Below are 26,894 nucleotides of genomic sequence, written 5' to 3'. Positions count from 1 at the left end.
AAAAGGTGCAACAGCCTCATGCCACTGGTTTTTAATTTATATATAGCGAAAATACATCCATGGCATAATGTTGGGGTTTTTCGCCCAGCTTTTATCTTCTGGCAAGAAGTCATGCTATTATACACGGACAGGCGATGCGCATCTCCCATTACGGGCTCTTGCTATGAACTAACTAACAGCCTAGAGGCTGTTTAACCGCCCGACAGCCGGTCCCATCCATAGCAAAATGTGGGTGAGATGCACCCGTCCAGTGTGCCGACCAGGTCTGGGAAAGCATCAGACTGGCAGCTGAAAAAGAAACCCTTCATCCACGCTTTCCCATTGCCTAATTACTCATCCCCAGTGCAAATCCTCTCTGAACTATTAGAAAACCACCTAAATATTTACCCAGGAGGAGACGGCCCCGTGCTGTGTAACGCTTACAGTTAAGAATTACACATTTTGCCGTCGATTGGGATTTACGGAGGAAACTCAGCTGCGGCGCGGTGGGATTTTTAGAAGCTTTTGCATCGTCCATAAAGAAGTTTAAATACAAGCAAGGCTCTGTGAGCATCAAAGCAGCAAGGGAGGAGATGGAGGAGAGAAGGTTTGATGTCTCAGACCTTTAAGGAGGTCCAAGGAGCTCAAGTTTTGATTTTTGGAGTGGTTACCAACTCGGGATGCCCAGTCAGAGCTGCTACCAAGAGATTTCACTTAATAAATGCGAAGCGGCTGATATTTTGCAGTGGAGATTCAGGGTGTTACCTGTATTAACAAAATAACCCACACGGTGTGAAACTGGGGCTGAGCAAAAGACACCAGAGAACTGCATAAGGGTTAAATTAAAAAATCAGGAGCTGAAATTTGCTGCAGCCTGGACTAAATTAAACAAAAAGCCGAAATGATGCCCCCAGGGCTTGACTCTGATCTCTGGGAGTCTCGTTTGGTCCAGACACAACACACTTCTATTTTGCAGGATGGATGCCAGTCCCAAATCTGTCCCGTTTTTCTCCCCAGTTGCTCTCCAACCGGGGAGAGCATCAGCGTCGGGACGCAGCGGTGCTGTCAGATCAGGAGAGCAACGCGCCCATCCCGTGTTACGCTTTCCTCTATATCGCAAAAGTCCCTCGCTGCAGAGATTGAAGTAAGTGGCAGGGCAAGTTCCTCCCCTGTGCACGCTCAAATGCAGCGGGAACAAAAAGGGGAGGAAAAAAAAAAGATGGAAAAAAATAAAAGCTGCTGGGGAGAGCATCAAGAACTGCACATTAAGGGCTTTTTAACTGATTACACACAGCACAGCGGCGTCAGGCTTGATATTTTATACCCTGCGTAAGGGACAGGTGTTTTTCTCTCTCTGCTTTGCTTTTTTTTTTCTTCTTAACGATTTAGTCGGTTTGAAGCGCATCATCTGTAAGGAAATACACAGCCCATGCAAACGGGGTTGTTTCTCTTAATGCATCATCCCAACCTGACACTGGCTGCTCCGGCGGCTCTCGGTGTTATCATGCGCGAGCGTCGAGAAGTGATTGCTGTACCTAACCCAGCCGTGAGACTCGACGCGTCTCTCCGGAGGGAGCGGGAGCTGTCATGTTCATTAAATGCATGATTACAGCTATGATTAATAGCGGGGGCTACAGCCTAACTCCTTTTTTTTTTTTTTCCCCTGCTCCTCTGAAGGAATCCGCAGCCAAGCGGTCCCACGGTGTTTTCCGCAGCGTTCGCCTCCCGCGCGGAATTCCAGCTTTTGTCGGAAAAGGGCAAAGAGGCACAATTTATCCCTGCCAAAGGCTCCACAACCACAAAATATGTTTAAAACGAGCGAATTGGATGCTGCACCCCTCAGCCAACACCCCTACATTAATTAGGACCTTTTTTTTCCATAACCTCAATACATATCTCAGGGCTTGAGGGGTCCCTCACCTGCAACCTGGTCCTTCTCCTCCGGGGAAAGGTTGGCAGAGATTTGCTTTGGTAGCCCAGGAATCGCGCTCGGGAGCAACGGTCGGTGCTTTCCAGGACGCTAGCACGGGGAACGGGATGCTTCCACCCAGCTCCGACACCCCTGCTCAGCTCCCCCTCAGCCAAGGGCTTGCAATGCAACAAACGCCCGCCCGAAAGGAGGCTTGAAATTTTCCTTTGCGTTAAAAATCGGTTGCAAGTATTGCACAGAGGGAGCGCGGTTAATTATTACCTGCTTAATTATTTAGGAAGGACTTTATTGCTCCTAGGGCACAGCTCAAGGACCAGGACCTCATCATGCGGAAAGGTCTGTGCACCGTATCTAGTAATTTATTTTTTATACGGTGGAAAGGCTATAGTAAACTGAAATAGCCTAAAAAAAGGGAGAACTTGCAGAGCCGCGGTGCGCCGGGGCCAAGGGATGTGCAAGAGGGTGAGAGCATCGTTAGGGTGACATCCTGTGCCCACCGCGCAGGTCACCCTCCCTGGGGACAGAGGAAACCACTGAGCCCATCGCTGCCCATCTGCTTCAACTGCCCCAAATCAAGGATAATTTATGGAAATCTTACACAGGGAAGGAAACAACCAGGGCTTTGCCCAAGCGACCGTGGCCGGCAGACAATCGGCTCCACCGGCCGATGCTCCGACTCAGGGGTGACCATAACAGGGTCATCCCAGCTTCCCGTTACTTTTTGCTCATCAAGGGAAGAGGTTTTGCCGTTAGCTGCGCTCGCTTCTGCTCAACCTATTTCAACGCGACCTTGACACTCAGGAAAAGGCTTCCTTGAACCACGCCGGCTCCTTTAATAGGTCCCATTATAACCCCGCTTTGCCCGCCGCGGCGCAGGCAGCCTACTTCAGAAACAGCCAAGCGATTCATTTTGCGAGGCTCTCCTTCGCTTTATTGCTGAACAAAAAGTTTTGAGGCTCGCACTCGGGGAAATTTATTCCTTTAATTATTATTCATTTAAGTGGGTTCCACTGTTTCAGATGATCAGCACTAGCAGCTGCTGGGGGTAATTTATTTTACTCACCGGACAGCAGAAGCCCTCACTCTCCAGAAGGTAACAGCACAACAAGGGATGAGCTGCCACTACACGAGCGCAGCTTTTCGCACTCTCCTGCCCGGTTGCACCCCAGCTCCTAACAGGAACGTGCGTGTCCCTGGGTCAGGCGGTCATGAGTGTTTTATTAGCGAAGCAACCTCAATTACTGAAGCGTGCTCCGGGTTCGATGTCATTGTACGAGCAGATGCTTGCGAGGAGCCCCGAGCGGCTCCCATGGAGCATCTCCCGAGCTCTGCAAGCTCTGGTCTGCACCAGTGCTGGATCTAGTGGTGCTCCTCGAGGAGACCAGGTCCCTGCCCACCAGCGCCTGCAATCCCAGAGTCAAAGGATTGAGCTCAAAGGGGACCAAGGGATTGAGCGATCCCAAAGGCAAGGGATTGAGCCCAAAGAAGACGAGAGATTGAGCAATCCCAAAGACAAGGGACTGAGTTTGAAGGCACCAAGGGATTAAACTCAAAAGGGGTAAGGGATTGAGCAATCCCAAAGCCAAGGGATTGAGATTTAAGGGGTTAAGGGATTGAGCACTCGCAAGGACAAGGGACTGAGCTGGAAGGGGCCAAGGGATTGAGCTCCAAAGGGGTAAGGGATTGAGCAATCCCAGAAATAAGGGATTGAGCTCAAAAAGGGTAAGGGATTGAGCAATCCCAAAGACAAGGGGTTGAGCTAAAAGGGGCCAAGGCATTGAGAAATCCCAAAAATAAGGGATTGCGCTCAAAAAGGGTAAGGGATTGAGCAATCCCAAAGACAAGGGGTTGAGCTCAAAGGGGCCAAGGGATCGAGCAATGCCAAAACCAAGGGATTGAGCTCAAAAGGGGTAAGAGATGGAGCTCAAGAGGGGTAAGGGATTGAGCAATCCCAAAGACAGGGGATTTAGATTGAAGGGGCCAAGGGATTGAGCAATCCCCAAAATAAAGGACTGAGCTCAAAAGGGGCCAAGGGATTGAGCTCAAAACGGGTAGGGGATTGAGCAATCCCAAACCCAAGGGATTGAGATTGAAGGGGCTGAGGGATTGAGCAATCCTAAACCCAAGGAATTCAGCTGGAAGGGGCTGAGCACAAGTGGGCGCCAGCATAAGTGACACCAAAACCAGCTGAAACCTGAGGAAAGCAACATTCCAGTTTTCGCTGCTCTCACACCTTGGTGCATTGGGTTGGCATCTCTTCCACCAGCTTCTTCCTTACCCCTCCACCACTTGGTCCCAACGCATTCAAGGTGTCCAGTCTTCTATCTTTCCCTTCTTTTTTGAAAAAGCCAAGCAGCTCAGAGGAGAAAGCATCGTTCACGCAAACCCTCGGTTGGCCCGACGGCGCTGCTGAGCACTTTATCATCCCTGCAAACGCAGAAAGTGCGTTCCTGCGGTGCTCAGCACTTCTAAAATTAGTTGGTAAACAAGGAGCCGAGAGTGCACTTTCTTCCAAGGCATGGCTCCCTGCGCCGTGGTTATCTTCCTCCTCCTTTTGCCGAGTGTGGAGTTCTCCCACTGCATCTGAAATCGTATTCAGGAGCATCAGTCATCCGTCTTCAGTGTGATGCAGTGGAGGAGTTCGCATCTTCAGTCTCCCCAGCGGTGCACTAAGATGCTGTCACAGCAGGGTGGGGACACTGAGGCAGGAGGGGATGTTACGCAGCAGGATGGAAACAAGGAGTGCATTTTGATGCAGGGGAAAACCCCCCGCCCTGGAAGGTTGAACTCAACCACGTGTTTAGAAATAATTTTTCCTCTGTGGTTAGAGCCACTGTCACGGCTGTATTGGGAAACACACGTCAGCAGCTCGGGAGAACTTAAAGCTCCTCTTAAACCTCCACCTTTGGGAGCTCAGCGATCATGGGTATCCCCAAGGCTTCTGGATCCTACGTTTGCAGAGAAAAATTGAAAACCATCGATAAATAAAACCATGCTGTTGGAGGGGCTGGCTGCCACCCATGAGCATCCCTCCAGCTGGCAAAGCCCAGCCGCGCTAGAGTGTCCCCAAGGCCACCACCCTTTTGTCACACTGGGACTCCCGGATGCTTCCCAGGAGGTAAAACCTCAGCCGAGGATGAGAAAGTCATGCAGGTGAAGATTTGCCCATGGAAAGCAGCCTGGACGGCAGCAAAACACCACCGGAGCCAGCCCCAGCTCACGGTGTGCAATACCTCTCACCGCGGCGGCGGTGGCTCATGCCTAGATTGGGGTCAGGGCTGTTTTCCGGACAATGTCAAACTTTAATTTGCTTTCTGCTGTTTTCAATCTTGTACAGGGCCGTGGGGTTTTTTTTATTTTCCCTTTCAAATTTCTTTGTGAAACACTATGTTGCCAGGACCTTTTGCTTCTTTCCCCAATTTCATGGAAAGTCCTCAAGTGTCTGAATAACATCTCAGCAGCTGTAGAAAGAAATGAAGGAAAGGTTCGTTGTGAGCGGAGAAACCCAATTATTACGCTTGCTTAATTAATTGCAACGTGTCAAATGCTTTCCACACCATCCCGCTGCCTATTTTCTAATATTTCTGCGGAGTGAAAAACACATCGTTGCAGAAATACTAGTTATCCCAGGAGTAAAGAGCTTTTCCATGTCTGATACTTCATCTTCGTCCAGCACGGGGACGAGGAGCACGTGTCCATGCCCCGCGTTTGCAGCTGTATGTTTTCTTCTGAGCCCCTTCCATCCTTGCTTGAGCGGCTGAGTTATGGTACATCTGAGCTCACAGGCTGACTGGGAAGGCAAAAAGTCTTTCTATAATTCATCTGTAGCGTTCAGGAGACAAGCGCAGAACCTGCAGCAAGCCCTCTGGGAGCAGAGCCACATGTGTGGTGAGAGCACAGTTCTCAGCAGCTACACGGACTACTGCAATGCCCGAAAACACAAACTGCTCCACGTAGCTTCTTTACATTGAAAAAACCTTCAGAAACTTTTCCTGGGTTTGCAATGATGTTTTCCCTGTCCCTGAGCCAGGTGTCCCCCACGCCACACCGCTGACAACGAAGCAGGCTGCGGATGAGCCCTGCTCTCCTCCTTGCTTTGGGAGACGGATGAGTTGCTTTATCGCTCCTGGTAAAGCCTCAGGATTGACGCCAATACAGCACAGGGCTGCAGGAGGTGCATCCTCAGGACCAACTTTGAACTTACCCCCAGCATCAAAACTCTCCCGCTCGCCTGGCAGGGACGGTACGACAGCGCTGCTGGATCAGCCGCAGCAACCGGCATCGCGTTTCTTCTTGTAGTCAGGCCACGAAGAGACAAAATACCAACCCAATAAATTCAGGCAAACAGCAGAATTATAACCCACCGTAAGTAAACTCCAAGCTATTAAACTGTCAGGAGTGTTTCCCATCTCTCTGCTACCCCAAACACACAGCGTCTGGCACTGGAAGGGAAAGGAAAAGCTGTTTTTTTCATCTTTTAAATAAACTTTGTCAAGTGTTGAAAACACAGTAAATGTGTGAAGGCTCGCACCCGATGAGCGCACACAAATCTTCCGCCCTGCCAGCCCCAGTTATCGTAAAGCAAGAGACGACGGTGTCTGTGGAATCCATCCTTGCGAAGGAGGATGAATTATGGTGAGAGCTGAAAGATGAGGTGAAAATACGGACACACAGCAGTTACCAGGTCTTTATGGTTACAAACCCAACGCGCCGCATGGCAGGGGGAAAAATACTACAGCAAAATAAGAATGATCTTAAAAAAATAACTAGATGGGTTTGTATTTTATAGAAAATAACCCTGGAAGTGACGTTCAGTCCCAAAGCTGGACAAATTAAACTTGTTTCTCCAAACGAGACCTCACTAAATGACGTGGTGGGGAAGGAAAGATGGGGAGGGGTTCGCATCTCCTCCATGCCCCATCACCCCCGATAAAGCCACGATGGGGAGCAGCTCCCTCCCCACCACCAGCCACCAGGTCTGACCTGCTGATTCCGAGACACTTGTAGATCTCCATGAAAGTCTCATTATTTTAAAACCGAGATCAAAAAAGGGGAAAAGTATCCACAAAAGTACCCAGTGCTTGCTGGTGCACACTCACCCCCTGCCTTTTACCGATTCTTTGCTTTTTAAAGCTGCTTTAGGTCACCTCTGCAAACTAAATCCCTCGAAAGTCATTGCTGTTTCCTCCCCCATAACCAAAATCCACCCCCAGCAAAACCCCAAGAGTAATGTCGACGCCTAAATTTGCAAAAATCCTCCCGTCAAACCTTTGGCTCAATCCCTCTCCCAGAAATTGCACTCGAAACCGGTGCTTCTCCGCTTGGTCCCAGCCCAGCAGTGGATATTCATGGACAGGCTGAATCCATCAGCTTTTGCTGAGTTGCCTATGCACGACTTTGCTGTTTCCCAGCAGCCAGACAAATTTAGAGACTCTTTTGCACTTAGATAAATGAAAAAAAAAAAAATAGTCTGGAACAAGCATTTTAAATATGGCATGTGCAAGATCTGGGCTTGAGAAAAGCTGCCTCCGAAACGCTGGTGCTCCAACCAACAGCAGAAATAGGGATTTAAGCACGGTGGTGGACAGTCAAGTCCTCCCACCATCTCCCAGCACCACCATTTAAAGCCACCAATGCATCGACTGGAAAATAGACAGCAGCTTGAGTCAAGTCCACCTCCTTGCTGCAAGGCAGGACCTTCTCCACCTGTGTCCTCCCCAAACAGAAGTTCATGTAACCTGTTCTTTAAACAATCCCAATAACGGAGATTTCGGAGTCAACCCAGCCAACTTACTCCAGCACTTCATAATCCTCGTCCTTCGAAAGCTCTCTCTCAACCCCTCCTGAGACAGTTTAAGCCCCTCATTTTTTGGCTGTTCCACCTGGCCATGGAGAAGACATTCTTCCTTTGCTTGGCAGCTCGTCATGAACTTGGGGACCTGCAGCCTTTCCATCTCCTCTTCTTCAGATTGCACAGACCCAGGTCCTCCACTTTTCCAGTCCTTCCAGCCAACACTTCTCCCCTCGATGCTTCTCAATGGTTTCTCTCCTGAAACCTGGCCCCAAAACCAGACCTGCTCCATCTCACATCTTCCTTGCCCACATCTTGCGGGTTTCACCCCTTTTCTTGCACTCCAGCAAGAGGTTTGCTGCCTTCGGTGACAGCTTCAACGCCCGGGGATGGTGCTTACGGCAGAAACACCCTCGAGTTGCTTTTGTGCAGCTGATTACCCTGATTCAGACACTTCGGAAAATCCCATTGCCATTAGCAAAGCTCTTGAAAAAATCCAACATCGCTGACACCAGGCTTTGCTTGGTCTACAAACCCCTGAGCTCATTTTATGGCCTCTTTTTCCACACATCTGAAGGCTGATCCTTGCCCATCCTCCTCCAGATGCAGCACCAAAGCCAAGGATTTAACAGTTTGCAGGTAGGATCGCAGACTTCAGAACAAGCCATATGGACGCACGCTCACGAGCGTGCACGCACCTATTTGCAGAGCCAGCAGCGAAGAGGACGTTGCAGGTTAGTCAGCCGCCGAAAATCTGTCCTGAGCAGAGCTGAATTGCAAAAAAACGCCAGTAAACTGTCCCCAAACTGCTGCCGAGCATCCCTTTAATGCTCTCAGAAGGGAGATTACCTGAAAGCGATGCTCCATCGGCTCCACGCCTCCTCGGCCACCGCAGCATTCTCATCTCTGCCATCATCTGCAGGCGTCTTCATTTCCCATCGCCGGGTGGCCGGGGCAGCTAATCCACGGTTTAAGCTAAATCTCTGCCCTCCTCCCCACCAGCGACGATGTGCGGCAAGGATTTATCAACACCGGCCGGCCGTCTCCTGCCTTCCCCTCATTTCCCTCTCTCCGTTTTCTCTCCAACACCACTTACCAGCTGCGTGTGAGCGTCGCGGGGGAGTTATTTACTCTTTATTGAGATGTTGCTGTTTACTCCCGATTTTCCTCATGTTTTTCAAACTTCCCAGAGCTGCTCAGCAATCCTGCTGATGGGATTTCTGTGCCTGCACAAAGCTCCTTCCCTCCTTAATCCCTGTTCTTTGTAAGTTTAAAACTAAGCAGGAAGCCCCACAACACTCACACGAATCGGGGTGCGGGCAGTTTGAGAGGCTGCACCTCTCAACGACACTGTGCTGTTTATTGCCTCTCTTCATCCACTTCCCCACCATACCTAAAATGACTTTAGCATTAAATTGCTTCATTTATAGCATCACCCATGAACACGCTCATCTCTGCACCCTTCATCCTTCCAGCAAAGAAAAACAATAGCACAAAGCCGTCGGCTTTGCCTCTCCCAGCTTAACTGTCCCCCAAATTTGTCAATAAAGCAGTTACGGAGCAAAAAATATTTGACCCCAAGTAGAAACTCAAAAAAATACTTTAAGCACAGTTAAAAACCTGGTCTTGCCTAAGAGCCGCACTTGAGGCATCAAGTACAAGAGGAGCTGACACACAAATTTAATTGAAGCTAAATGGAAAGCCGGTAACTGCGTCGAAATGCCAGTTTCATAGTTATCTGCAGAATGATCCTCCCAGCTTTTGTTAGGTCAATATTGAATGTAATTTGATGAGCATCTCAAATATGTTTAACCTTGCGGTGCTGTTTGAAGCTGCCCAAGACTTTGCTCAGGTTAAATAAAGAAATGTGTTTAACGGTGTGTCTCTACAAGCTTGAACTAAGCCTCAGTTAAAAAAAAACCTCCGTTTTCTTAAACCTTGCATTTCTTCTACATTATTTTCCCTTCAGTGCTACTGTAAAGCAAGAAGAGCTGGGGGATGCGCTTTGGCAACGATGGGATGCCCGTCACCTTGGCGTCTGGGCTCCTGACGGGCCAGAGGATGAGTTGCAACACGTGGGCTGGGAATAACCACCTAAAAAATCGACCTCAGCACCAAAGCCGGGATGTCGTCAGCTTTTGGATGCAGACTGGGACAAATTCTTGCTGCTCACCTGCTCTGCCGGGGCTCTTGGTGCTCAGGTCTCTGCCCCGGCCGGGCGTGCTGGAAGTCTTGGAGAGTTTATTCGCCGACACTCGGTACATCACCCCACCGATGCAGCGATAGCCTTTGCTCCTCCATCTCTGCTGCACGTGCTGAGACTTAGCGCCCTGAGGCGACAGGCGCGTTTGGTTTAATAGCAGGGATCTGCAAGAAAACAATAAAGTCAAGGTAAGCCCAAACTAGGGAAGATATCGCAAGGAGCTGCTGCTTCGTGAGCAAACCCTCGGCTGCCTGAGGATGGAGGTGATGCAGGGAGGAACCAGGGATGCTCTTGCTGTAGACAGAGGAGAAGCTCTGATTCCCTGTGATTTACACCAAAAAAAAACACCTTTCAAGGACTCTCCCCGGGTACCGCTTCCCCCAGGCAACAAAAAGCCATTTCTTTCCCCCCGCTCGCCCACGGCAATGCCGCAGGAGAAAAGACCATGTGCTGAAGGTCAGGTCCCCACCCAACCGTAGCCTGCTAGGACACAGCAAAGGTGTTCGTCTCTAAACTCTGCAGATATTTGCCATCGACCCCAACGCCTCACACATGACATGGCTTCGATCCCCACTGCCTGGTGCATCCGAAACGGGATCCAGGTGAGCCCACACAGCCGGGGCTGATGCCCCATCCCACATGCCTGGCTTGAAGCTCCAACCCCAGCAGCAAATGGAGAAAGAAATGTGGATGCAATCCCACGAGGAAATCAGTAACGTGGGACCTCCCCTGAGCTTAGCCAAGTTTTACTGAGCTCTATAAGCTTTGATATTTTTGGTATCATAATTATCATCATTATTAAGTACCATGATTTTGGTATTATTATTTTTCCCCCAAATCTGGCTCTTGCAAGGGTTTTGCTACATCCCTGCATAGGACGAGTTGCCCAAGACCGCTGACATCCCCATCTATCACCTGGAGCAGATGCTGGGACCCAAGTGGGGTCGAGCGGACAGCGTTGAGGACCCTTCTCCACCTCCCCATCTCTCCCCTACATCCACAAACCCCACAGTGAGGCAGCGGGAAGGTGATGGGTCGGGAACTACTATCCCATTAGTGCTGCCCATAAGGTTATTCTGAAGGATCAGTAAGCTCTGAAGTGACACCCTGGGGACAAATGTGTCCCAGAGGGGCTCATCTGCCACCAAAAACCCCTCTGGTTCATGACCCGGCATCTCCTGCGCCATCCCACCTCCCTCCCAACCCGCGCGGAGCCACCCAGCTCATTTTCGTACATACGCCGTTATACAAACAGAGCAGTTGCAGCCAAATCAAATCTCCTCAAATATCAGTCGTCTTCCCCATTTAGTGCTAATCCAAACAGTAATTTGTTTATGCAAATTAGAGCTCTAATTTTGTATTAGTCCAAACTATGCTCATAATGCTATTAGCAGAACGTATATAAACCGCGCATTACTGGAGAATATCTGTAAATTAAGATCCCGCTATCCTATCAGCAGAATGCAAACCCCGGAGAGCATTACCTTTAAATGAACATGTGCTGCAAAGAAAAAGAGAATTGTAAAATGTAATAGTTACATTTCTTAGTGCTTAGCATGACAGCCTATTCATTTCATCGGGCTGTTGCCACTGGCTACCAAGCTCGGAGAATTGCTGCCTGGTTTTTGCGGAGGGGATGGGGATTGCACAAAGAAGCTGCTGCCCCGGTTCCAATTTCCCCAAGGGCTTGGTCCTCATGAAACCGCTCCAGAGAGGAGCATCAAGTCTTAATTTTTACAAAACCAGGTTACTTGCAAAGAGCCGTAGCGGCAGCATCGTTGTCTGAAGGTACTGATGGCACCAGGGCCACCCATGGACCACCCAACAGCTCACGGCAAACCTCTGCAAGCCCAAGGTTGCAGCCAGCGTTGGCTGCAGGACCTGGAGAAAGGTCTCGTGGCTGTAATGGTGGCCTAATGCAGCTGATAAAAATGATGTCAAGTACCTAATGGCCAGCAGGTCGAGGGAGGGGATTCTGCCCCTCTACTCCGCTCTGCTGAGACCCCCCGGAGCACTGCGTCCAGCTCTGGGGTCCCCAGCACAAGGCAGACATGGACCTGGTGGAGCGGGGCCAGAGGAGGGACACGAAGATGATGAGGGGGCTGGAACAGTTCTGCTGTGGAGGAAGGCTGAGAGAGTTGGGGATGTTCATCCTGGAGAAGAGAAGGCTCCGGGGAGACCTTCTTGTGGCCTTCCAATACTTAAAGGGGCTTCTAAGAAAGATGGGAACAGACTTTTTACCAAGGCCTGTAGCGATAGGACAAGGGGCAATGGTTTTAAACTAAAAGAGGGGAGTTTCAGACTAGAACTAAGGAAGAAATGTTTTACGCTGAGGGTGGTGAAGCACTGGCCCAGGTTGCCCAGAGAGGTGGTAGAAGCCCCATCCCCGGAAACATTCACGGTCAAGTTGGATGGGTCTCTGAGCAACCTGATCTGGTTGGAGATGTCCCTGCTCATGGCAGGGGGGTTGGACTGGATGACCTTCAAAGGTCCCTTCCAGCCCACACTACTCAATGATCCTAATAAAACTGTCGTAATATAACAAAGCACCACTGCGGCTGTGGCAAGACCCATCCCAGCTCCACCTCTCCTCCTCCTCCTCCTCCTCCTCTTCCTCCCGATGAAGCAGCTCCGGGAGGGCACCGAGATGCTCCACACCACCATCCACAGGGTCTGCAGTGCCGACGGTTTTTGGGCTCCTGTTTTGCCCGACACTGACCTATAAGCATCAGTCCCTTCAAGAAGGCTCCGTAAAGTCTTCTTCAGAACACACAGCTGGAAAAAAGCCTCCTGAAACCTCTGAGGTGTGCAGGACAGAAAGAGCCGGAACGGCTGATTGCGAAGGAAACAGTCAGAAGGAGAGTCAGAGGCCGAGCATTTGCTTGCCGTAGCCGTCATCCCCGGACATACGCAGCATCAGGGGGACGGCCGGTGCCCGGAGGTGCATTTACTGCGATTTTAACGTGGAAAACACAGAAGAACAGCTAGAACATGTTACCGATGGAGATATGAGGCTTGGGTATTATTTAATATATATCTGTATATATGCATAACGCATATATTATATATTTTTCATGTATACAATATATAACATATATTTTAAATATATTTATATATTTTTATGTATATTATTGAATAGATATAAGTCTGTATCTATTCTGTATATATAAGTGGTGGATAATATATATCTATACATAGATATATCTATACATAGATAATCATACTATTGAATAGATATTGAATACCTCTACTGAAATACATTATCCATAGGTTATGTATAAGAATATATAGATACTTATCTAAAAAAATCTATGTCTTATTAGCTATCTATCAATTATGTCTCGAGATTATTGGATATCCATACTAAATACCTATATTGACTTTAGTATATATTTTATATATATAGTGAGAGAGACTATATATAGGTATTTATATATACACACATAGATAGATTATATAGAGACTATATATAGATATATAATATGTATCTATATAGTTATATAAAAACTATATATTGTATATTTATATAATATATATCTCTTTATAGAGATTATATCTATATAGACATATCTATATATTATATCTAGAGATATTTATTATAGATATTGAAATAGATATATTATCTATAGATAGTATATATACTATAAAGTCTATATATATATTGTTATACATAAAACTGTATTATATATCTGTATATATTATATATAGATATATATGGATTATAAATATAGATATATAGATATATTTTATATATATCTATATCTAGAAAGGTATATATTATATATATTGAAATAGATATATTATCTATATTTTAATATATATCTATAGAGATACATATCTATATAGATATGTCTAACTATATCTATATAGATATCTCTATCTATACCTATACAGATATCTCTATCTATATATCTATTTATATTATCTATAGAGAATACATATTTCAATATATTGACTATAAATGGAATTACATTTACTCATTAATACGTATTATATTTTCATCTCCACACAAATATAACTAAAATAATATCCAGGCCTCATATCTTGAGGCATCCCAACCCTAAAAACCACGGCGACACCAACAGCACGCTCCGAACGAGCAGCTTTTCCACGGATTTCGGTTCTCCTTGCCCATCCCCAACCAACCCGGGCTTCCCACTCCCAAAATCCTCCCCATTTCTCCGGGCCCGGGCAGCCGTCCCCGAGCATCACTCGCTACCCCTCCAGCGCAGGGGTTTCTGCCACTAACTTAGAGACAACTGCTCCTTTCCTCGGTGCGCTTCTTTGGAAAAACATCCTTGGAATATCAATCAAATCCAACCAAACCCAAGTCATGCGCGGCCCCGGGGGCTGCTCGTACCGGCTGAGCCTAAACAGCGCTGGTTTCAGCACCAGTTTAAGAGCCCGGCTGGTTAAATCCCCCAAATCCTCGGGATATTTATTTTCTCGCTTTGCTGCGCTCACTCAACCCGCCGAAGTGGTTGCACGCTCCAACGCTCCTTGTTAGAAAGTCACCATTTATCAAGAGTTATTACCCGGTGGCATCTGACCCCTGGTATGTGAGCAGAGAGCAAGCAGGTAGCAGCTGCCGAGCAAATAGCAACAGCTGCAGATTATAAAACATTTTATACTTTTTATAAAGTGATATTTATAAAAAAAGAAAAAGCCGGTATAAGAGGAGCGGAGCAGCGATGTGTGCAGCAGCACGCTCTCCTCTCCGGCAGTCCTTAGGGATGGTCAAGTCCCAAACGCATGGGACCACAGGAGCCGTTATCTCCCCTTCGGGACATTCCTGCTGTGATTTTTCAAGGTTTTTGGTAGAGAGCATCGAAAACCATCTCACCCTGCAAAGGGAGCAGGTCTGAACCTCCTCCCATTTGTAGTCGTTGCATTTTTGAGGCAGAAAAATGACCATCTAAGTGGCCTCCAAGCAAAGCTTCTGCAGAGCATCAGCTCAGGCTGCCGAAGTCTCAACCAAGGGCTCAGCTCGAGCTTGCTGGGGGCTTGACCATCTCCATTTCCACCTTCTGGGTGGTGGGAGTGTCCAAGCAGGGATGTCCCCAGCACCCTCAGCCTCCATGGAGGCTCTGCACCAGCCCCAGCTCCTCATCTGGAAACCCTCCTATCTAAAAAGTCAACGTTACTGGGGGTTATCCCTGCTGTGGGGTGCGAAGGGCCCCAATAACCCACCATAAACACCTCCCCAGGGGGCTTAGCTATTTCTATTTGTATTTATTCCCCTTTAACCTTGGAGGTCGCCTCCTCCACCCTTCGCTTCTCAGAAACTGGACGTGCAACTTTGCAGGGCGGTGAGCCCAGGGGATGCAGCCTGGGGCTGGTGGGACCCCCCGCCCGTAGATGTTCACGCCATCGTGGGGTGTCCCAATGCAAATGCAACAGGAGAGGAGATGCCGCTCACCGGGAAGTGTCGGCGATGCTTCACGGGGGATTTTGGCAGCTGAATGCACACGTCGGGTTCAGCTTTGGCCACATCTGTTATTTATAGAGTATTATTTATTAGAATATTTATGATATTTATTATTTATTATATTAATTAGAATATTTAGTGTATTTATGTATATTATAGGAGCTGTAAGAGTTTCAAAATTGAAGGTAAAATACGTTTTCTATCAAAAAAACACGGTGAAACCTGAGCGCATACAGAAGAGCGGGTGCGGAACTTAACTGCCCAACCTTCACCCACAGAAAACGTCTATTTTCCTCTTAAGCCAAGTTGTTGCTCCCAAGAGGTTGTGTAGCCCCAACACAACCGCCAGTGTGTGTCCCCCTCCCCGTTAGTGACATCTGACCCGGCGGCGGTGGGGAAAAGCCACCGGCGAGGCGGGCGAGGGGAAGGACGGCTGTAACGAAGGGCAAGGAGCCGCGCCAAACGCCCCATCGCTTTTCATCGGCAGCGGTGTCACAGCTCTCCGTTGAATTGTTACCCTAATGGAAAGGACGGCCTTTGGAAATGAACTGTATTGAGAAAAGAGGATAAAATTAATGAGATAATAGCCAGGCCAAGGACCTGAAGAATACACCGGCCCCTCGACACGAGGGGCTTGTAATTCCCTTTCTGCCGCACAAACCCACGGATCTAAAGAGTCCTCCCGTCCGTCCAGAAGGCCCGCTCCGGCAGGAAATTTCATTAACGCTGGAAAATAGGAAAGGTATTAAGCGTGGATAATGAAGGCCAGAGTGTGAACAGTGCCTTAAGATAGTCTTCTTTCTAGCCTTTGTAATGGGAGGCATGAACTTTCCCTTCAAATCCATTTCTAATCCATTTGAAATACTACAGCAAATTATCTTCCCTTCAGCCCGAAAGCGGCCAGCCAATTTACTCCGAATAGAAGTGACAATGCTACAGAATTTATCGCCATAACCTTGACTACACAAGGTTGAGGGTTGTCTTTCCCCCACCCCCGGGGTGGACAGGGGAAGAAAAATTTTAATGAAAAGGGGGTAGAGGAACGCTATAAAAATGTTTAAAAACAGCGTCGTAGCTGTCGGAGGTCCAACGCCAACGCCGGGGCCGAGAGCGATGGGAAAATCGCAGTGTCTTGTGTTAAAAATGTTACAGGTGGACATCCTGGGCTGATAAAACACTCTGTAGATTGAGACCTGGGCTCTTCCCTTGCATGCCTCGAAGCAGCAGCAACTTTGTGAGTTGCAAATGCACGAAATCTGGTGTTTTCTCGTTGGTGCTTCATACAAGTTCATGTTACCAAGTCTGGTTTTTCTTCTTCTCTTTTCCCATGGTTAATCACCGAGCTGCTGCTTGTGTTGACCAAATCTAATTTTTCTTCTACTCCTTCCCATGGTCAAACACAGAGCTGCTGTGTCCTTCCTCCACTCTTCTCTGCTTGACCGACTTCACGTTGCTTGCGAAGTGGCAATGCTGGGTCCTTCCTCCAGCCTTTTCTGCAATACCAACTTCACATTGCTTGGGAAATGGAAATGTTTCTTCCAACAGACTGGTAAACCCAAAGCAAAAACTGGACCAAGAGGGAGAAAAGGGCTTGGCAAGACAACACGGAGTCAACCATCAGTTGATGGCCGGCTCAACGCGCCTTCCTTGCCTCCAAACACAGCGAAGCTGCTCAAAATGGAATCACAGAATCACTACGGTTGGAAAAGACCTGTAAGATCATCAAGTCCAACCATCAACCCAACACCACCATGCCCACTAAACCATGTCCCACAATGCCTTATCCACACGTTCCTTCAACACCTCCAGTGATGGTGACTCCACCACTTCCCTGGGCAGCTTAATTCCAGTGTTTCACCACTCTCTCAGGAAAGAAATTTTTCCTAATATCCAGCCTAAAACCACCAAGAAAATCACCAAAACTTCAGCCAGGAGCCAGCAAGCGATGCTACCAAAATATGTTCCCTTTTTAAATAGATCCAAAAAAGCCAAAAAAAAAAAGGGGGGGGGGGAGATTTCCAAGCCAATGTGTAAAGTGAGGGTTAGCAACAAGAATGACTCGGCCCCGCAGGCAGCAAGAGATGTAGGAGATGCTCAGATTTAACACCCTCAAGCTACGCACACGAGTGCGCACTCAACACGCGGGACCACCTGATCCAAAAAACCCACACAAACACCCGCTCAAACACACCTATATTTGAAATATTGGACTATCTGATATATATAAATTAAACACAAAACCAAGAGCAGAGCAAGAGCATCCCAACGGCGTTTCAGCCAGCTGAAACGGAGAGGATTTCTTGGTGCTGACGGCAATACAAGTCGCTCTTAAAGGATGGTTTTCTTTTACTACTGGATATCTTCTTTAGGCTTAGCTTATTTTTTTTAAAGTAATCCTTACATAGTAAGAAATCACATTTGCATGCTGGCATTTGATTCCCGAGGAAAGAGAGGATCATAACTGGGGCAACGGCTATGGACAGCACTAGAGAGCGGCGAGGCAGGAGGGACCTCATCCGCCCCGAGCCTCCCAGGTGGCAATGCAAAACCCTGATTTGGGAGAAACAGTAAAAAAAAAATAATCACAATATCCTTGTTCCTTTGCATGCAGCAGAACAAAACATAGGATTTAGGCTTAAAAGTGCTCCTCAAACATGCCAGCAGTCCTCCGAGTTCCTGCACTGGTTCCCCTTGGAAGCCACTTTGATCTCCCGTAACATCTCTATCTCCACCTACCAGCTGCTTCAGGACCCCAAATCCACAGGAAAAAAACAAGTAATTCCATTAAAATGTTTGATTTATGGAATTTGTATCAACATTATTGCTTTCTTCTTAAAAATAAAAAGGTCAAATCTCAAATAAACACTTTTTACTTCAAGACCTAATTTATTTAAAGAACCTGATTTGGATTATTTAAATAATTCCATTCATTGACTATGATATTTGAGGTTGAAAAAGTGATTGGAAATTGAAAAATAGAAAAGCACGTGTCTTCTTCCAATATACAAACATAAATACAGGGGACCCATTAGTTTTAAATACATAGTGACTAGCAATAATCTCTTAATTTATCCATAAACAATTCTCTATTTTCAATAATCAGTTCTAATTATGAAATAAACACTTTCCAAAACTATTTTAATAGTTCAATTGAATCTGAATTTCCATTCAAATGCAGCTTAATGTTAATCTCAGGAAAAAAAATAATCCAGCACAGATCTCATTTACCATTTTCAAAACCTGGGAAAAATTATGAACCTCAATGAGTACCTATTAAGCTACCTAATTGCCTAAATAAAGATGTACCTACCTAATAAATCCTTCTGACTTGCAAAAGAAAAATAGTTGCACATATATTATAATGGTTATCAACCAAGGAGAATAAAGATTCCTCCAGAAAAACAGCGGGTGAATAAAGATGGGGAATAAGACTAGACCTGATGATTGAACTCAAGGGTTTCCACCTCATGGACTTAAATCCTAATTAACCTCAACAATTAATACAGAGTGAGCTGTGACAGCGCCATGTGGCCACATGCAAAGGGCTGAAATAATGGGGATGGGACCGCTCATTTGGCGGGTAGCTTCGATGTGGGATGGCGATATGGCAGACGAGCAGATGACCTGCCACCGCGACACTGTCGATTTGTGCCATTTTCGGCAAGACCGAGTCACTGACCTCCCTTCGCAGCCCCGGCAGCACGGGCCCCCCTCCTTCCCTGGCCCCAAGCATCCTTCCACGTGCCATGTTCGTCACCATAGAAGCTGTAACACCAACAGCAAAGCCACCAGGAACATCGACAAACAGTACAAACTGCCTTTGAAACATTTAATATTTTCTCCATCTATTTAAAAGCTTTTGGCTTCTCCTGTATGCTGTTGCCAATGCTATTATCAAAGCCATCTAAATGGATTTCTTCTTCACAGTTCAACCCATTACTTCATCCTGCTAACAAAACCATCGCAGTCGCTTTTACGGCTGCACGTTGTATAAGAAACATTTGATTATACCTGCAGTGCAGGGTTGTTGAGGGGTTTTTTGTGGTTTCTCCCAACGTCCACATCCCATAGGCATGAAACCTCTTCCCAGTCCTCACACAGGCTGGAGAAGTTCTCTCCTCAAATAGTTACGCTCGGAAAGACCGAGGTATGAAAATAATATCCTGATCTTCTTGCAGTGCCTTCTCAAAGGGCTGTAAAACTTATAGCCAACCTTGCGCTGAACTGATGGGGAACATTTCATAGAATCATTGAATGCTTTGGGTTGGAAGGGACCTTTAAAGATCATCTAGACCAAACCCACACATACCATGAAAAGAGACATCTCCCACTAGATCAGGTTGCTCAGAGCCCCATCCAACCTGACTTTGAACACTTCCAATGATGGGGCATCCACAGCTTCTCTGGGCAACCTGGTCAAGTGTCTTCGTAAGACTGAGATCTTTTTCAGTTGTTCACCCAAAATGAAGCTGCGTCGATCCTCATTGCAAAGGACGAGACCAGGCCGTGGGAAGACAATGACATTTCTGAGCCAGCTGCAGGATTGCGGGGACTTGGGCAGCAACGGCGATATCCAATGCTTCAAACATTCCAAGGTTTGAGAAAGGAGATGGGATACCTCTGGGAAAGGCCCAGGCTTGGCGGCTCAGCAAGAGGGAATTACAATGGTGGTGAACCCCAAAATCAGCTAATGTAGGCTTGACAACCCCAGGCTATGGCCACGGGGTACCTCTGCATCCAGCTTTGCCCGGGCAGCTCTGTAAGTGTTTGGGGGCAAATACAAGCCCTGAAGCCCCCATCCCCAGGAGCCAGCCAGTAACTGTCCCAGATCAGAGCAGCTCCAGGTAGAGATGATGGTGGTGGGAACCAAGGAAGCCTTTGCTGCGGGCTGGTAACAGCTGACAGAAGGGAAGAATCAGCAGAAATTCTTTGGCGTTCCTGACCTGTTTCTAGGATCAGCCTCTGCTCTGCTTTTCCCCAGGTTTTCTCATCCTTTCCTCTGAACCATTTTCCTCCTTGGAAGCTGAAGAACCAGGAAAGGGACGAGATGCACGCAGAGTCCTCGTGTCCAAGACGCCGAAGGACGCGTCTCCATAAGCCACATCTGGGTTTTGACAGGTGAGACTTGACACGTCTCCACAGGCCTCCAGCTTTTCACCCCACTGTCAGTGCCAACTCTCCAAGGTAGGGTCACCCTATGGTGCACGCCGAGATGCCGGTGCACAGCCAAGCCCATTGGCTCACCCCACAGCGGGTTTGCACCTTGACCCTGAAGGGCAGCCAACATATGCTCCCTTTACACCCAACCCAAAAATACCCCAGCACTGGCTCCACCTGGGCTACAAGACTCATTCAACACACCCTATTTTGACCACAGTTTTAAATATGTCAAAGTTTCGCTCTGTGCAAGAGCCACATTGATCCTTCACCACCCACAGAGCTTGGGAGAGGAGTCAGAGGCAGAAATGTCCCCAGTGTCATAAATCCTACTCCGAGCTGGGGATTAAAAATGGGAGTATTAGGTCTGTAAAAAGGCCTAATTAAGCCTGCAGAAAAAGATACAGTTTGGGCTACACATGGTTCATAGGCAAGCCAGGAGCCAGTTTGTGTCTTCCTTTCCCGGAGAACCCCAACCAGGAGCACGAGCTGGGGCAAGCACTGTGCTGCCCTCGCACGAGGAGGTTCACTGGCCAAACACCACAAGTGAGTGGCTTTTATAGAACCACAGAATGGTTTGGGTTGGAAGGGAACTTCAAAGATCATCAAGTCCAACCCTCCTGCCATGGGCAGGGACATCTCCCACTAGATCAGGTTGCTCAAAGTCCCGTCCAACCTGACCTTGAAAACTTCCAAGGATGGAGCATCCACAGCTTCTCTGGGCAACCTGGACCACTGTGTCACCACCCTCAAAGGAAAAAAAAATTCTTCCTCATGTCCAATCTAAATCTCCCCTCTTTCAGTTTAAAACCATTGCCCCTTGTCCTATCGCTACAGGCCCTACCAAAAAGTCCGTCCCCATCTTTCTTACAAGCCCCCTTTCTATATTGGAAGGTCTCCCCGGAGCCTTCTCTTCTCCAGCCTGAACAACCCCAACTCTCTCAGCCTTCCTCCACAGCAGAGCTGTTCCAGCCCCCTCATCATCTTCGTCTCCCTCCTCTGGCCCCGCTCCACCAGGTCCATGTCTGCCTTGTGCTGGGGACCCCAGAGCTGGACGCAGTGCTCCGGGGGGTCTCAGCAGAGCGGAGTAAAGGGGCAGAATCCCCTCCCTCGACCTGCTGGCCACGCTGCTCTGGATGCAGCCCAGGAGACGGTTGGCTTTCTGGGTGTAAGCACACATTGCCGGCTCATGCCCAGCTTTTCACCCACCAGTATCCCCAAGTCCTTCTCCACAGGGCTGCTCTCAATCCACTCATCCCCCAGCCTGTACTGATTCCAGGGATTGTCCCGACCCAGGTGCAGGACCTTACACTTGGCCTCGTCGAACTTCATGAGGTCTGCACTGGCTCACTCCTCAAGCCTGTCAAGGTCCCTCTGGTTGCCAACCCTACCCTCTAGTGTATCATTATTTCCTCCAACTGGATTTATTGCCATTTCTCTCTTGAAGGCGTTTCAGCCTCACGCTGGCATTCCCTTTCATTTCTTGCTTGCCTCCAAGAAAAGTCACAATGAAGGCTTCATGCTGCACTTGGCAGCCCTGCAGCAGTGGGCTCAACGGTATCAGTCGCTTGGCAAGGGTGAACCCATGTGCCAGGGAAAGCACTTAAATCACGCCAGGACCTTACAAAACACAGAGAAGATATAGTTATCGCCTCAAGGAGCTTACGGCAGTGTTACAGAGGAGAACTCTCCTCCCTGCCCAAAATCACTCCTGTTTGCTAAATCACTGCTATTGTTTGCAAACCCATTCATTCCTGCAAGAGAGATGAAGAGCCTGGCCGCAAAACCAGCTCTATGTGCCATACATGGAGAACCGAGAAAAGCATCTGCCTCACGACCTGCTGTACTGAAGGACCATCGTGGCCAGGCGGGGAGGGCAAGGATGGATCAGGCCCTTTCAGAGGAGCTCACCATGCTTTGGTAGCGGTCAGAGAGGGTTGGAAGTGGACTGTCAGGAGGGCGGTCTGGAGAGCATCAAAAAGGGTGCAACCACACAGCCTGTTTCACCTACGGAAGACTTCAACTGTCTCTTTGTCATCCCAGTGGACTAAGTCCTCCTTCCCTTTTTATCCATCTTCCAGTTATCCAAACTATTTGCTGTTTCCTCGCTCCTCCAGGCAAGCGAAGTGGTGGGATGCTCATTCAGAGAAGGGTTCAAGTGGGGTGTCAGAGCACCAAGAAGGGCAGCAAAAGTTCTCATGAGAAACTTTGCTCCTGTAGCTTCATTTGATTAACATGCCAGACAGCAGTGAGCAATCAAAAAATGAGAGTCCTGGATTGGGATTGGGTAATAGGCATGGCCATCTTTTTTTGCAAACATCTGCCTGTAAGAGCAAGCAATGAAGTTATCTATGAACTAGATGAAACCCAGGGGACAGAAGAGGGATTTTAATAAACATAGGCCAAAAGTTTGCTACCTCATTAACCAAAGAAACCAAATAAGAGCATCCTGCATCCTTGCCATCAACCCTAGATTGCTTTCAGAGACTGGTGGGAGACAGAATCACAGAATCACTAAGGTTGGAAAAGACCTGTAAGATCATCAAGACCAACCGTCAACCAACAAACCCCACCATGCCCATTAAACCATGTCCCGCAATGCCATGTCCACACATTCCTTCAACACCTCCAGTGGTGGTGACTCCACCACTTCCCTGGGCAGCCTGTTCCCATGTTTTACCACTCCTGCAGTAAAGAAATTTTTCCTACTATCCAGCCTGAACGTCCCCTGGCGCAACTTGAGGCCATTTCCTCTTGTCCTGTCGCTAGTCACTTGGGAGAAGAGACCAACACCCACCTCTCTGCAACCTCCTTTCAGGTAGTTGTAGAGAGCAATAAGTTCTCCCCTCAGCCTCCTCTTCTCCAGACTGAACAACCCCAGCTCCCTCAGCCGCTCCTCATCAGACTTGTGCTCCAGACCCTCACCAGGGCTTCGTCGCCCTTCTCTGGACACGCTCCAGCACCTCAATGTCCTTCTTGGAGTGAGGGGCCCAACACTGAACACAGCATTCGAGGTGCGGCTTCACCAGCGCTGAGTACAGGGGCACAATCACCTCCCTACTCCTGCTGGCCACACCATTTCTGATACAGGCCAGGATGCCGTTGGCCTTCTTGGCCACCTGGGCACAAGGGAGCTCACAAGACCACGATAAAACCAAAGGCAGCCGTATTTGTGCTTTCAGGGTTTTAACCCCCACGCCCTGAAGGTGATGCATTCACCCCGTGCCTATCCAAGCTGCAGACTGCAAAAAACCCTTTTAGATTCACAAAGCCAAAGCACCAAGAGCCACCTTGGACAACACACTATCCATGTGAACTAACACAGATACCCCAAAACCATTGGTACAGGTACACTCACCGACGACATTAAGCTAGCTGAAATCATTTGCATAGATTTTACACAGAGAAGAAAATCCAACGCAGACTGGCTTTCAAGTCACTTCGGATGTCCCTTCTCCATTTAAATAAGTGCAAAAATCCCAGCTTCGGGTGAATGGGCCCAATTGCCCCTGTGGCCCAACCTCAGACGGATGATTTGGCAGTGAGTCGTATCTAACTGTAGGCTAAGCCTCACCTCATGTCTCAACCCCCTTTTCCAGGAAAGATCAAAGAAAGTAGCTGGTAGTTTGAGCACCAACGTCTGCCCTGAGCCTGTATCTGCTTCCGGTACCACTTTTTGGTCAACGACCGCCAAAGAATACAGGAGAGGTTAATGGCTTGAGCAGCAAGAAGAAATTGAAAGGAGCAAATAACCTTTAATGTCCCACTACACGTTCAGCCTCCCTACGACTGCGTTTCCTCTCCAGCCTCTTCATCTTCAACTATTATGCAAGACAGCAGCATGTCAACAGGCTTGCTACCACGTCTGCAATCTTCCTGCCGTTATTCCTGCTCCCGGCGGTGTCACACACAGCCTGAATGGTGCATTTAGGCAATTTATGGTAATGTTACAAATCTGCCTATAGGACTGGTCCTTTCTCATTTATAAATGCCTCAAAATTTTTGGAAGACACTTTTCCCCAGCAGCACTACCATTCCCAATACTGGTAGGCTGGGAGATAGGTTTACAGACTGGGAGGGACTCCACGTTAGTTAATTAATACCATTTTTTACGTTTCCCCGATGGAAAGAAGGGATACCAGACTATATAAAGGCTCAGGGCACTGCGTCTGCTCCCACCTCTGTGTCCGCCTTGTCCCCATCCTCCCAGCTTTGGAGATCAGCAATCTTTAGTTTTATTTCTCCTCTTTGCAAGCTAGAAAAAGATGTATTGCCTAAACGAGCTCACAACTGGAGGGCGGGATGGGAAAGCCAAATGAGAAGAAGAAAAACCCATTGATACCAGTGAGAAATGATGATGGAAGGTTGTCCAACCACAACAGCTTCCTACCATCCTCAGCAAACACAGGAGAGCATCAGATGAGGGGACGTTAAAAGAGAGTCAGCTAACAATGCCAGAAAGGGCCAGCGAGTGCCACCACCCAGAGGTGGTGAGACATTTAAGAAGCTAATGCAGGACATTGTGGCCAGCAGGTCGAGGGAAGGGATTCTCTCCTTCTACTCCGTTCTCCTGAGACCCCCCTGGAGTGCTCTGTTCAGCTCTGGGGGCCTCAGCATAAGACAGACATGGCCCTGGTGGAGGAAGTCCAGAGGAGGCCACAAAGATGATCAGGGCCTGGAGCACCTTCCCTGTGAGGACAGACTGAGAGAGTTGGGGTTGTTCAGCCTGGAGAAGAGAAGGCTCCAGGGAGACCTTCTTGCCGCCTTCCAATACTTAAAGGGGGAAAGATGGGAAGGGACTCTTTATCAGGGAGTGTAGTGATAGGGCAAGGGGTAATGGTTTTAAACTGAATGAGAGTAGATTTAGATTTGGTATTAGGAAGAACTTCTTTACTATGAGGGTGGTGAGACACTGGACCAGGTTGCCCAGAGAGGTTCTGGATGCCCCATCATTGGAAGTGTTCAAGGTCAGGTTGGATGGGGCTTTGAGCAACCTGATCTAGTGGGAGATGTCCCTGCCCATGGCAGAGGGGTTGGAACTAGATGATCTTTGAAGTTCCCTTCCAACCCAAACCATTCTGTGATTCTATGATTCTATGACATCACCCGGCCGCTGACCCAACCAAGTGGAGCGACTCAGAGCCGATCCATAGAGGAAACGTTGCTCTCCACTGGTAGTTACATGACTCGCAGAACCCCCTCGTACAGTCGGAGAGGATTATTGTAGGTGGATATTGACTGAAGGTTTAATTACCCGAGGATAACAACAGAGTTTTCCTGTTAAATTTGGAAGTTTTTCTAATGCCACGAGTTTAATAGGCATCTCCTTTTCTAACGCAACTGAAATCGAGTAACCAGACACTGGTGACAGAGGGACAAATGAAAAGCCATCGGCCGATACAGGCACAGAACTAATTTAAGACTGTAATTGTTACTGGATGCATTGAAACCCCTGTCCCTAAATCAAGGTTAAATAAGATTTCCCTGGTGCACTGGGGTCATCCTGGCCTTAGCAGAAGGTCAAATTTCATCCTTATTGTGCAAACTCAAGTGTCTCCGCTCCAAGATCATTTTTACCTCCACATGTACCGCTGCGTCAGCAGATTTACTGAGTGCTACAGCCCTTCCCATCCTGATGACAAGGACAGGGAGAAGGGAGAGAAGATTGCCCACCCCTTCCCTTGGGGCCTTTTGGCTGGAGGACACACCCTACTAGAATCATCGCCTTGAAGGTGAGGGGATCTCCATCCCCAGCACTACAGGAATGCAGCTATACATCCAAATTAAGCAGTCTTTTAAAATCAATTCTGACCTCTCCTACGAGTCTTATGATTTGTGAGACCCCTAAAGCACCAGAAACCAACCAAAGCCACCCCAACGTCCTGGCTGTCCCTCCATATTATACGTACCCTGTGAGAGATACTATGCCACCCATCTCATTTCTTGCCATAAACCTTCTAGACTCACAACCAGGCTCCAGGATGGTTTTTCCTTCTGCACTTTCCGCACCCCTATCACATCAGCCTCACCCGTGCGAAGGAGCCCAGCTCTGCCAGTTAAATGCATCTTTGCTAAGCTGCCAGTAGGACAATATTACTCTCGGCAGGATGCCGCTTCTGCCTGTAATTAATGTTTCATCATCGTTCCTGAAAGCAAACAGCTGCTGCGGTCTCAATCACTCATCTTCTTGTGGCTCTCGCTTTCCTAAAGGGTGGCTGGCATTACACCGGCCTCTTATTTTCTGTCTTCATCCACAACTTCCTCCCGTGGTCGACAACAACTCGGTTTATTTTGCCACCTCATGACCAGAGGGTCTTGGCCAAGATGACTGCATTCAGACTATTTGCCAGGATTTTAGTTTCACAGGGATTTCTACACAGTGCTTCTGGCCAAGACAGTGTCTACT

At 48.1% G+C, this 26,894-nt stretch overlaps 1 protein-coding gene across 1 annotated transcript in view; it reads right to left on the bottom strand.

The window, feature by feature from the left end:
* The window catches only part of ZC3H3 (zinc finger CCCH-type containing 3), a 180,404-nt gene that overhangs the window by 47,589 nt on the left and 105,921 nt on the right, over positions 1-26,894 (bottom strand). The window contains exon 5 of the mRNA XM_059836294.1: positions 9,874-10,067. Coding sequence (XP_059692277.1) covers positions 9,874-10,067 — 194 coding nt within the window. The remainder of the gene's footprint in view (positions 1-9,873; positions 10,068-26,894) is intronic.

The sequence above is a fragment of the Gavia stellata genome, chromosome 3 (assembly GCF_030936135.1).
Source record: "Gavia stellata isolate bGavSte3 chromosome 3, bGavSte3.hap2, whole genome shotgun sequence".
Taxonomy (NCBI): domain Eukaryota; kingdom Metazoa; phylum Chordata; class Aves; order Gaviiformes; family Gaviidae; genus Gavia; species Gavia stellata.
This window is presented reverse-complemented; position numbering and strand designations above follow the sequence as displayed.